Source organism: Odontomachus brunneus, unplaced genomic scaffold, assembly GCF_010583005.1.
Source record: "Odontomachus brunneus isolate Ranch 3 - 2012 unplaced genomic scaffold, Obru_v1 Obru_scaffold_058, whole genome shotgun sequence".
Taxonomy (NCBI): domain Eukaryota; kingdom Metazoa; phylum Arthropoda; class Insecta; order Hymenoptera; family Formicidae; genus Odontomachus; species Odontomachus brunneus.
Genome location: NW_022639508.1, coordinates 608,451 through 621,708, shown reverse-complemented (window position 1 = coordinate 621,708; position 13,258 = coordinate 608,451). Strand labels below are relative to the sequence as shown.

The window sequence follows — 13,258 nt, the reverse complement described above, 5'->3', positions numbered from 1 at the left end:
TGCGCTCATTTCAACTAATTTTTTTTTTCATTAACATCTCAAGAATTGCTGTAGCAGAATCTATAGAAAATAGTATGGCATTTTCCTACTCTTAACAAGCTCTATCTACACACGAGCATTTAAATCGAGATAACCTTTAATGGATATGAATTAATGGAGATAGGAATTAATGGAGATAACCTTTAATGGATATGGATATGTAAAACAACCTGTTTTTTTGTGTATGTGTCTTTTCATAATCTGTTTATTATATATATTTTTCATTAGCTTTAGAAATGCATACAGAATGTCTGACACATATGTCAAAGCTTGTTATTTTGCAAATAATTACGCAAATTAATCTTTTATTTTGATCAATAATAACTATTAATCTCGTCAATATTATAATAGACGAGATTAAGGAAGGAATCTGAATAATTCGATCGCGAATAAAAGTGATGTTTGTTTTGTTCCTTTTATCATGTTTGCTCATTTTATCATGTTTGTTCTTTTTATCATGTTTGCCGTGCTTTAATCGATTACAACACTCGAATCTTTCAAATCAGCAATGAAAGAGTGACATAGACGCGTGTGGGAATGCATGTCAAAAATATTTCTTTTTATTTTATTTACTACGTCGACTTATTTGCGAGTATCAGCCCTTTAAGGTAGTTGTATCGCTAAGTATTGTATTTTCAGTGGCGCACCAAGAAAGCTACTTATAAATTTATTATTAGTCAAAATTACGTTTCTATAAATTTATTTTACTATATAAATATTATTGTTAGTTTGAAACGAAAATTTAGATAAATATATATATACAATATTACAAAAAAAGAGAAAAAACTATTATTTTTTATTTTTTTAATAAATAATAAATGCTTTATTTATGCATCAATTTATCTATTTAATAGAGATATATAAATAATAAAGAGAGATATAGAAATATTTAAATATATGTAATTTAAATATGTGTACATGTATTCCGAATATTATTATAAAATATAAATTTTTCACCGGTGTGGTTTGAAAATAAAATGATGAATAATTCTGAAATTTGTATGTCATAGTTGTTTAGCTTTTGATATTATAATATTTCTCATAAAAATCCCGAATATAGTTTGGCAATTAAAATTAAAAAAGATAATTAAAATTAAAAAGATGTCCTCAATTTAATATAGGAAACACGTGTTATAAAAATGTCAACTTTCATTGCAGATATCTCAGTTTTCAAGTGGTCGATCCACTTATAAATGCGCCAATAATTAGGTCATATTTAAATATATACATATATACATATGATGAAAGTTTCAACGTGTTTTCCAAAAATTCATTTTTTATGCTACACTATCTCAAAGCCGTGGCATCGACGTTGAGTACGAAAACTGCGTGTGTGTCACGCCGACACTTGCTTTCGCGCCGGCGTATTTGCTTCTGAGCAGGAGGTGAACGACCGCAAGCCGCAGCGAGCATATAAGCGGTGCTACTCTTATCTGAGCCGAGGAGGGGGGATAGCGAGCCGGGCTCGCGCAGCATACTTTCGCGTACAGCGCAAGGTGACTCACCGGGAACAATAGTCACGTACCGCATTCCATTCACGCGTCGCGTCGTACCAATTCAGTGCTCGCGGTAGTGGTCACGCGGAATAATATAAAACGCGGATCGACATAATCGCTCATAACTCCGCTTGTAGACGACGTAGCGACTTGAAACAAGGACCATTGGAAAGGGTAAATCACCGCGCTTCCGATGGATGTGAAATCGTTCTTCCGTGGCATAAGCATCAACCAGCGTAATCATGTAAGTACGAGAGACATTGATTTTTATGTTCGTGTTAAAGTGAATATTAATTGTTAATCTGTGCTAAAACCAACGGGAAACCTTGGTTTGGATTTGCAACGCAAAACACCACTTTCACGTTTTTGACACATATAAGTTTAATGCGTCGTCTACAATGGCAGTAGAAGTAGTAGTAAGTAAATGGATCAATAACAATCGATAATTCTTGAATCGTGAGGATGGAATTGGTTAATTTGTTTATTGCTTATTTCTTACTACTACTCTTACTGCCATTGTAGACGACGTATAAGTGTTATTATAAGGAAAAACGGATTGATAGTAGTAGAAACTTTCTATCTAATAGCGAATCCTTTCCTTTGTATCGTTGAAGAGTAATAACTAATAAATTTAGGTTCGATAGCAATGATATTAACTGCCTCTATTTCAATAATATATTTTAATAGTCACAGCTATATTTTAACTTCTGTGGCTAATCTTTTTTTCTGTGTGATGGAATCGCAAATAATTGTATTGATTGTGATGAAATTAATTATTAATTTTGATGTGATTAATTATTACTGATTAATCATTAATTTTATCAATCCATAAAATTATTTGTGATTATATATATGACGATTGATTAATTTTGATTGCCGATTACTTTAGTCGAAGAATAAATTTTAACCGATTAAAATCCAACACTGGATTTATGTGACAAACAGCCATTTATTTTTGAGACGATTAAAATAGCTATTATTTCATTCAGAGATTCTCGTACGGATCCTCGATGAAATTCTTCATGTTGACGTGTCGTTCGTGAATGTGGACTGTTATTGCATCATGTAATTAAGAGAAATCTTGCGTTCGTTCTTCTAGAGCAAGTTTGGCGCATTGTAGTGCAATAATCGATGCGAAAATTTTCTTTGACTAAAATAATCGGCAAATCAATCATCAGAATTAATCAATTGCTATGTACAAAATTACTAATAATTTTATCGATTGATAAAATTAATTATTTATCAAACTTTAATATGTTTGATTATATACTGATTATACATTGATTAATAATTAATTTCATTAATGGATTAAATTGTTTGTGATTATATATGTGACGGTTGATTAATTTTGACCACTAATTTGCCGATTATTTTAGTCAAAGAAAATTTTAATTGATAACGCCCAACACTGGACTTGTGTGATAGTTATTTATTTTTAAAATGATAAAAATAATTGTTTTTTTTTTTAATTAAAATATTTGTACGAATTCTCAATGAAATTCTTCACGTTGACGTATTACTCGCGAGCGTGGGCTGTTATTGCATAACGTGATTAAGAGAAATCTCGCGGCAGTTTTCCTAGAACAAGTTTGGCGCAGTATTACGTGTTAGTCGATGCGAAAATTATCTCGGACTAAAATAAGCGGCAAATCAATCATCAAAATTAATCAGTCGTCATATATAAAGTTGCAAATAATTTTATTGATTGATTAAATTAATTATTAATCAAACTTTGATGTAGTTAATTATACACTGATAAATAATTAATTTTATTAATGGATTAAATTATTCATGATTACATATTTGACAATTAGTTATATATAATTTTGACCATTGATTTGCCGATTATTTTAGTCAAAGAAAATTTCAGTTGATTAATGCCCAACACCGAAGATAAATGACTGTTTGTATGACAAACAGTCATTTATCTTAGAGATTATGATAATAATAATTTTTTTATTGAAATATTTTCGTACAAATCTTCCCTCGGCGAAATTTTTATATTAATGTATCATCCGCGAACGCGGGCGGTTATTGCATAACGTGATTAAGATAAATCTTGCGTTCGTTTTCCTAGAGTTAGATTAGCGTGACAAACAGCAGTTTATAAACAGCAGTTTAAAATAAAAATATTCGTATCTTTTTTATCTGTCTGTATACGAGTGTATTTCGTGGCGTAATTTTAATGCCTCGCGCGCGAAACGCCGAGCGAAACGAGGACGACGTTGCTCTCGCTCGCTTAATACGGGCGACGGATTATTTTCCGCGTCGCAGATGTTAATCCGCCGCGATGCCCGCATCGCTGGCAATTCTAAAGGCGAGCAGCGCGAAATAGAAGCACGTTCAGCCGTTACAATGTTACTTGGCGTCCCTTCCGCAATATGTCCCCGTACAGTCTTGAGGAAGCGGGTCGGGTTCAGATAAGAATAAGCACTTGGCGCCTCGTCGTAAACGTCGTCCGTATTGCGTACGTTCGCAAGAACACTTGTCCGGCGTCCGCACCATCTTGACGCCGTCGAGGGCCCTCTACACCTCACGTGTTAAATAAGAAATAAAAAAGTCACGTTATAGCGCGTTAGCACGAGAGACAAAGACGTCTACATTAAGTCTCAAGCGGCGCGGCAAAATCCCCAGAGCCCGATGAAAATTGTGTACATTAATTTCACACAAAAGATATCGCTTTGGCAGTGTTTGCACGGAAATTATTATTAATGAGCCGCGTTGGAGCGCGCGCGCGCGCGATACTCGCTAATTTCAATTGAAATCCACCATAATCACTGCTTAACGTGAGATCTTTGCGAGACTCGCAGAGCGGTTAGGCAAAGTATCGGCGATCTATTTACCCGCGTCACCGGCACGGACGGTTTCACCGAGAGCGGGAAACGATTTCGTTCGCGTCGTGCGACTTGAATCGCAATAATGCACTTTCGGTGCGTTCGCGTGTGTGAACGGTGCGGCAGCAGCCGCGGCATTTGTTCCAATCTGGACGGGCCAGAGTAATAAATATGCCCCGCCGGCTGATATAATGCGAGCGTGGGTTGCACCACTGGAATCGGTCCTCGCGCGCGGTTCGGTTGCTTGATTTACGCCATATGCCGCGATGCATCACGGGTCTATCGTTCTGCTTGCATTTTGCCGAACCGAAAATAGGTTCGGTACTCGTAACTCGATGCTGTCTCCCTCCATTTTCTCCCCTTATCCGCTTCTCTCTCTCTCTCTCTCTCTCTCTCTCTCTCTCTCTGTTTCTTCCTCTTCATCTTCTCGTTCTTCTTGTGTCTCGCGTTCGCGGGTAGAATTCCGCCGGTAGAACAGCTAGGAACGAACCGTTCGACCCCAAATCCACCTCCGCTTTCTTATCCCTCCTACCAGCGTCGAGCTCCTCATTTTGTCGGAGCTAGCTGTCGATGCTCGTTTGTTTTCGGATACAGTCCGCTGCACCTTCGATCCGCTCTATTTCTGAAAGATCGTTACTACTCGCGCACGATCCCGCAGGCCTGTGCGGATGACGAGTCGCGCGCTCCGAATCGACGCACCGTGAAACGCCTCTCTTCTCTCTCCTTCTCTCTTTTTCCTTCTCTCTATCTTTCTCTCTTTCGCTTCTTGCACGGAACGATACGGAAACTCCGATAGCGCGTCAGGTCTTTATCCTGACCCGCGTGTGTTCCGGGTTGCGCATATCATCGCAGTAAAGCCAAGAGTGCACCGCGCGCGTTCCAGATCGCGAAATATCTATCCAGCCGTCGAAGACGCCGATTTCCGCAAACCAGTTCTTCTTCTTGTTCATCGTCGTCGTCGTCGTCGTCGTCGTCGCGTAACTAATCGCTCTCTCGAGACGACCCGATCCGAGCGGGACTTATCAGCGGCGTCCCTCCCAGTTGATACCTGTCCTGATCCTGGGAGAATGTGTCCCGCGGCGTGGATGGCGCGCTCCCGACGGAATATCGCGTGTCGTTTCTACCCGGCGCATTTAGCATTTTATGGACTCAGTCAGGAAAATCCTGCACCTTGCATCCGAGATTATCGTTACCGTGCAACGAGATGAAGCCGATCCTTTCCTTCTGCTCCTCTACGGTCGATAGCGCGAAGAAGCAGTTCTGGTTCGTCGAGAGAATGATTTTCTCGTCGCTCTTGCTCGCTGCCTTTCCTGCCCCCGCTCGGCGGGATTGATTTTTCCCGGGCGTTTTTGCGTCCCGTACTCGCAGGCTGGAGCCGTTAAAGCGCGTCTCGAATTGATTACGTACTTATCGAACGGCTCTTACGATGGCCCCGCTATTAGAAGGGTCGCCGGTCCGACACCTCTAATACGCGCTCGGTTGCGCATCGTGAAAGTGCAAAACTTGCAACGGAGAAACCATGCAAAACACACATCCGCTGGGTCATTAATTTTGCCGTACCATTTATAAGGGATCACATCGGCGAGAACCCGATGAAATCGGCCGTCCGGCGATCGTCTCGCCGACTTTCTCGCGCCTACAAACTAGGCAGTTTGCGGCTAATCATATCGCAGCGTTGATTTACGTTAACATTAATATTACGCTGGACTCGACGTCGCGAGATCAGCATCGAGAAGCCTGTCGAACGCACGAGAGGGAAGGGAGTTAACGTTTCCGGCTGCTGTCCGAGCAGAAAGAGAATCTCTCCACGGTGTAAGCGAAAAAATCACGCGAACTCCTCTAATGTTTACCACGCGAGACACGATCATCAATTTTGCCGCGTCGCGCCCTCACCACCTCCTGCGCGACTCTCCGCGAGCTGCCCGCGCGGACTCTCTACGATTGCCGGTGGGTCGACCGGTTTCGAGTCTGGGGCTACCGTGGTCAATGAAAAACTCGACTTGTGATAACGCTACGCGGAGGGGCCACTTCGGATTGGCCTCGCCATCGCGTTCGATCGAGGCTACCGTAATTACTAATTGCCGCCCCTGGCTTAATTAGCGATTCACGTCGCCGTTTCATCGGACGCGCTGCGCCCACCTTCCTCCCTCACCCCCTTCGACTTTCTTCCCGCGCTCCGGGGGCGTTTTTCGTTGCCGAGCGAGAAAGCTCCTCTTATTCGAGAGCGCTTGTTCTTATTCCTCGGATGAGTCGCGTCCTCTCGATCTGCCGGCGAGGCTGGCGAAGTGGAGAAGAGAAGGAGCGCATTCTTCGTGAGCGGGCCTTCCTGCTCTCGAGGATTGCTTCATTAGACGGCTGCACCTGCCTGAGCCGCATCTCCGGCGGCGGCGGCGGCGGCGGCGGCGGCGGCCTTGTTTCTTTCACGATGTCCGATGTCCGTCGTTGACGAGAGCCGGTCCACGCGCGCTCAGACTGTCGTCTAATCGGCGAGGCGCGACGTGTTCTGCCCCGCGCGTAACTCTTAATTTCGTGCGTCTCTTCTCCTCGATCTCTTCTCGCGTGGCGCGAGAAATCGCGCGTCCGCGAAGGAAGGGAGAGATTTTGGGACGATTCCAAGGTGTCGCGTATAGGCGTTCGCACGTAAACAACGATCTTCTAGGAGCGCGCGGCGCCCGTACGAACGATCGTCTTACACATGGTGCAAGTGGACGCGCGATAAATGGCGGGCGACACGCGCCATTTATTTTCTCCGTGCTCGAATCGCCGCCGAATCGAATGAGGTCCAGTTGCGCCCAGGCTTACGCGTAGACGTTTGGCGCAGTGGTCCCGACGTGAAATATCGAGCGCATTCGTCATTTGTATACATTTGTATGCAATTTTGAAAAGCTGCTTTTAAAGCAGACCCGCGGGCTCGGGTTAATAAATATTCCTCGTTTAGGGGCCCTGCGGAATTAGAGCCGTACCTGGTATCTGTATGTAGATTGCGCGAGGTCCCTTCGGAATCGATATACATATGTATATCGGCGCGCGGGTACAGCAGCGCACAGTCCGGAGATCGGATAATAGCCCTACGCGGTGCGGGAGCCGGTGCGCAAGGCAGCCATCGACAAATGGCCGTGGCCATGCAATAAACAAGCCGCGCAATTAAGAGAGCAGGTTAATTAATGTGGACCAACTAGGAGGAAGGAAGGGCTCTCCTCCGTCCTTCTCCTCTTCGCCATTCCCGCCGCCTATTTCCTCTTGCCTTTCTCTCTTCCTCACCGTCCTCCGCTTCCCGCTGTTGCCCTCGAGGAGCCTCCTGTCCCTTCGTCTCGGTCAGCTCGATGCAACCGTCGTGTGCACGGTAGTTATCGAGGACCGAACCGCCCTTTTTTGCGTTGCACGCGAAGGGCAACGCGGGACGTCGCGCAGGATTTCCTTCTGTCTCGTCCCCGACGCGCGTCCGACAGGATGGTACCGCAGGAGGAAGTGAAGGAGAAATGAAAAAGAAAAGAGAGGAGACGACGAAGAACGAGAGAAAAGAGGACGGGAGCAGCGGTCGTGCGGCAGCCGGTTGGTCGGTCGGTTGGTCGGTCGGTCGGTCGGTCGGTCGGTCGGTCGGTCGGTCGGTCGGTCGGTCGGTCGGTTACTGGGTGCGCTCGTGAAATCCGGTGAAATCAATTCGCTGCGCGAGCGGCGACAGTCGTAAATCGTTGTCTTTGTATTCCGTGTGCTCCTCCGATGCGAACGGCCGGAAAGAAGCGGCGAACGGCGGCCGAACGGCTTGGAAAGCCGAGGAGCGATGATGAATTCGTGTTTGCGCCGGTGAGTTATCGTTTCCGTGCCGCTGATACGAGGAAGCTGCGGAGAGTCTCGCGCTCGCTCGATCGATTTCTCGAATAAATCTCTGCGCGCACGTTTAGAATCGAAGTCGATATTTAATTTTATTTAATCCCGACACCAATTGCGTAGCATGAATCGCGCGACGAGAGAAAAACAAAAATACCACTTTTACACAGCATGATGTCTGGATTATTTTATTTTCGTATCTCATGATTATATTTTTTTCTGTCATTTCGTTTTTTGTATATGGAGAGAGTTTTATGACACATTTCAAGAATGCTGTTATGAATCAACTCATAAAATATAAATATGAAATGAACATATGAAATGAAAAGATAATCAATTACTGCAGAATATCGATCTATAGTATTTTTCGGTCTATGGTACTTTTTACTATAAGATCTATCTTTGTGTACAATTACAAGAAAATGTCACGATGAAGTAGTCGGGCGTTGCATCGAGCATCTCTACGAAAGTCGTCTTTGATAAGTAAAGTAAGAGTAATGGGATCTTTGCACTTGAATATATTAAATTTAAATATCGGGAGAACCCACACACACAAGTGATTCTCTCGGCCGTGCTCGCCCACGGGACCAATCCGCGATTACACACGAGTGCGTGACGCGATGCGATTCGGAAGTGTGCTCGAAAATTGCACCGCGCGGACACTTAGCGGCGTATTTTGCAACGGACACATTTGCAAACGTAAGGCGGCAAATTGTGCGTGAAGCTCGCTCGCATGGCCGTGCCACCTGCGATAAGCATCATTTGTGCGCGAATGCATACTTGAAAACTCGCGCACGTATCCGCGAATGCACTCGTACACCGCCGGTCGCAATAATTATCGGGCATTTCCTACGAGCACTCAGCCGTGTGCTCTGACATTTTGACATTAGCTGCGGGAGTTGTTGGAAAACTGGAGATTAACTTCTACCACGATGGCGGCTTACACCTGCCGAACCAGTCCACGCGATGGTGATGAAACCTGACGATAATAGCGCGCGTTTGGCCCGTTGGCCAGAGTTGGAGTCTGCGCGATTTTTCTTGCGGGGAACTTTGTTGTTTCGACTTCAATGCGCGGAACTAACGCACGCAATCTACCATGAAACACTCGCGGTTGCCGTTCGCAGTGAATAATTATTTTCGCGATATTAACTATGACGCGCACACTATTTCGCTTCTCGTGTGCAATATTGATTCAAGTCGCCAGCGGGGACTTTGAATGAAATTGAATTAGATTAGATTGAACAAGAGGCGAAATTCGCCCGAATTCAAGTGCCTCTCTCTCTCTCTCTCTTTCTCCCTCTCTCTGTCTCTCTGTATCTCGTGCAAAAGCGAGCTTTACGTTTATGGCGAAGTCGTGTGCCGCAACGACGCGAGAAGCCGTATCGCTGATTCTCGGTGTTCGCGGAAGGAGTCACGAGATCCAATGAGGAAATGGCGGCGAGCGTGTTGCGGAACGTACGATGCTCCTCAAGGCCGTGTTAGACCTTCACCTCTTGACACGCCGGCTATCCGCGAAGGCACGACCGTGCGCCGCCGAGCATCGCGGAGCCTTATGGTCCGTACATACATTACGCTCCTTCTATACCCTTTTCGTACGGATCGGATCGATCGTGGATAATTTATCATTAACTCTTTCAGCACTGTTGCTTATTGTCGCGCGCGCGCGAATCATGATGCAGAGTCACTGTATGACGACATCCAGTAACGCATGTATAATAGAAAAATTAAAACGTCGCTTTAAAAAGATTGTTTCTCTTAAAATATATAAAGTGAAGATACCAATGCTTGGACACGTAACACTTCTTTCACGGAAAGAAAAGATTTGCTACATATGGACGACTAAATATAATTTGCTGTGTTAGTCACTTTTTCTTTGTAGGAGCCAATTTCCTTGCTAGGGTAACAAGAAAGTCTGCTCCTGCAACAAAAAAGTAGCTAATAGCAGTAAATTATGTTTAGTTGTCTATCTGTAGCAAATTTGCTGCGTTAGCCACTTTTCTTACTGCAGGAACAAACTTTCTTGTTATCATAGTAAGGAAATAGGAAAGAAAAAGTAGCTAACACACCGAATTATATTTAACTGTCCATATGTAGCAAATTAGTTTGCTGCTACAGCAAATCCTTTTTCTCTGTGTTCTTGTTATTTTACTTTTTAGCTCTTTGTTTGGTAGATCTAAGAAAATTTAAGAAACTTTTGGGTGTAAATGAAGTAAATGATATAAATGCAATTATATGTTTTACAAATATTTTTTTATTTGTAATAAGCCTGCATATAAATCTGTCATCTAGTGGCAAAACTCGAAACTGCTGAGCATCGACGAATAGAAACAGGTAAAACCAGATGTTGCCCAGAGCAACAGTGCTGAATAAATGTGCCTGCACCTGTCGTTCTTGCATATAACTCATGAAAAATCGATGTTGCTTGACAGCAACATTGCCAGATAAAGGGTTAAATACGAATATTTAAACTTTTAACGTAAAATATATATATATATATTTAATATATTTAATATATTGTGCATATATTGAAAGTTGAGATATTTGTACTTGAAAATCAGAACAATAAGAATCTCCATAATTGGGTACAAGTGTTATCAGTGTCCAGACATTGTGATACTTTTACCTCGTGCAAACGATTGGAATAACGTGAGATGCAAAAATTACGCTAAACGCTTGAGATTCTCGCCGGACAACGCGGTGCTCGTAATTAAGTTGCAGAACCGAGGCGATGGCTCTACCGACAACGGGCGTTCATTAGGACATTAAAAAATTCGCCTCGCAATTAATTACGCCGGCCGCAAAAATCCACGGCGCGTTGCGATGCGGCGACTGCCTTCCGCGCGACTACAATAGTAGCGTGGGTTGGCTTTTGTAACGGTTAATTACCGTAATTAGTAGCACGGTAGTCGGCGACCGCGAGCAGGTCCGGTCCACGAGAGGAATCATCGTCGTAATTTGCGTCCCTGACCTGCGTCAAGGTGCGATCGTGGCCCCAATCAATTCCTCCTTCAACTTTCGGGCCCGTTCTCGCGGCAGAATACATTCGATTCGGCATTTTCTAATGCCGCGCGTGCACGGAGGAGTCTCCTGTAATTAATCGAGCGTTTCGAAACTCGTTTCGCGATACGTTTGAGGTCACTTGGAAGTATCGGTTTCGACGGCATTCCAAGTCTGACAGGCGCGCGCGCTGGGACAACAGAGGGAGGAGGATCGGGAAACGTAAACGTTGCCAAGAGCACTAATCGAGACCACCTACCACTTCGTGATTTCATAATCAACGCTCGCGGCACGAGGATTGTCGGCGCACGGTACATACGTGCCATTATCTTCGACGTTCGAGTTTCAATTAGCGTGGAAGTGCCTCCGAGCGAATCTCGCGGCTTGAGAATCCGCACGGCGCATTACTGATTAACGTTCGAATGAAATTGCTCTCTTCCCTCCCTTCTCTTTCTTTCTTTCTTTCTTTCTCGTTTATCTAACGAATGCGCAAGCTAATAATTCTCTCTTAATAACTTGTGCCTTTTTTTCGTTATTCCGAGATTATCCTATATGTGAAAACGATTCGCTTCGAAATGACAAACTTCTCCGCGGATTTTTCGGATTTCTTCCTAATTGAGGCGACTGGTATCGTTCGCCCGTTGCGTGTAATTTTCACGTTATCCCGCGAACTCTCGTCAGAGAGCGAATCGAGTGAGACGTTTCTGTTGCGACAGCGGGAACAATTCTTTTGACGGACAGCGCGACATTTCCGACGAGTGAATCACAGAATCATTCGCGCGATTATCGCGAATACCTTTGGCTTTTTGCTCGGTCCTTCGAGGGGGGAGCCGCGGTTTTACGGCTCACCAAGTCTCGCGGTGTCGAATGCAAAAAGCCGCGCCGTTACGCAAACGGCCGAGCGAGGATTTACGGTGCCACGAAAAGAGCCTTCCGCGATGCACGACGATGCATTCACGACGTCGTTAGCCTGCTGGAGTTCCCGGCTTCCCCGCGGCTTCCTCGTGGCGATATCAACTCGGTCGTTCGAAACCGAGCTTTACGCTCCCTAAATTCGATATAAATAAGGGATTAGCGTGACGCGTATGTTGCGTGGAGCATTAAATGCCATTTGAATACCGCCTCTAATTGTGACCGCGGTCTCTCTCGGCCGTTTGTTCCTTGACGCGCATCGTCGATTCCATTTCGAATTACGCCTACGCCCGCTGGCTGGATCGGATCGCGGCGCGGTGTAAGCAATGGCCAATCAGCTCCTTGATCCGTACACTAATCGCTACATGAAACGACGGCGCTTCGTGCCGGCGCGATATCGCGGCTCACGCTTGTTATTCTCGATCTCGGTAGAAAGGAGACGAGCCCAAAGATACACAACGAGGCCGGAATGCCGGCAGGTATTAGCAGGAAACCTCCTGTAACTCGACCGACGTGTCCGAAGGGAGAGCTTGCGAGAAAACGACGAGCGACGTAACGCGGAAGCGGCGCGGCTCCCTGCTCCATGCATCATAAATTGACGTTGCGCGCCGCGAAAGGTGACAAATGAGCTCACCGAGCTGCGATTGCCGAACGATCGGTTTTCTTCCGCGTGATTAAAGTGGCATCTCGAGGTAGGGAATCGGTCCTCTTGACATTCGCGAATGACGCATCATTGACGCGGGCATTACACGCGCGAAAGCGATCGATCCGAGAGAGAGGTCGGCGCGCTTCTACGCCCAGGCTTGGACGAGAGAAATTCTTGTTTACTTAATCTTCGCGTTTAATGCGCGTGGCGTTTTGCCGCGCTCTCCATGTTGTCGAGTCCCGGTAATGGTTCCGCCGTGCAGCTTGTTACTTTGAGGAGATACAATAAGAGTAATTCGTTGTACGATGTACGCGAGCTATGTACCCCGCGTAGAGCGTTTACGCTTCGCCAGCTTCGCGAACAAGCATTAGAAACCACCCTGGAAATTGGAGAAACTCGCGTTAATTGCTCAAATGTCAATGAGTAGAAATCACGGTACTTGAAAGGCAAAGAGAGAGAGAGAGAGAGAGAGAGAGAGAGAGAGAGAGAGAGAGAGAGAGAGAGAG

General features: G+C 45.0%; 1 protein-coding gene across 3 annotated transcripts in view; it reads left to right on the top strand.

Moving 5' to 3' along the window:
• LOC116845846 (uncharacterized protein KIAA1522-like) overlaps positions 1–13,258 on the top strand; it is a 280,571-nt gene that overhangs the window by 23,775 nt on the left and 243,538 nt on the right. For 2 of the 3 annotated variants that reach the window (XM_032819006.1, XM_032819008.1), the window contains exon 2: positions 1,673–1,779. In XM_032819006.1, the coding sequence (XP_032674897.1) occupies positions 1,778–1,779 (2 nt within the window). In that variant the 5' untranslated portion in view covers positions 1,673–1,777. Of the gene's footprint in view, positions 1–1,672; positions 1,780–9,642; positions 9,753–13,258 lie in introns of those variants that run through there. The other variant, XM_032819005.1, reaches the window with a different exon arrangement.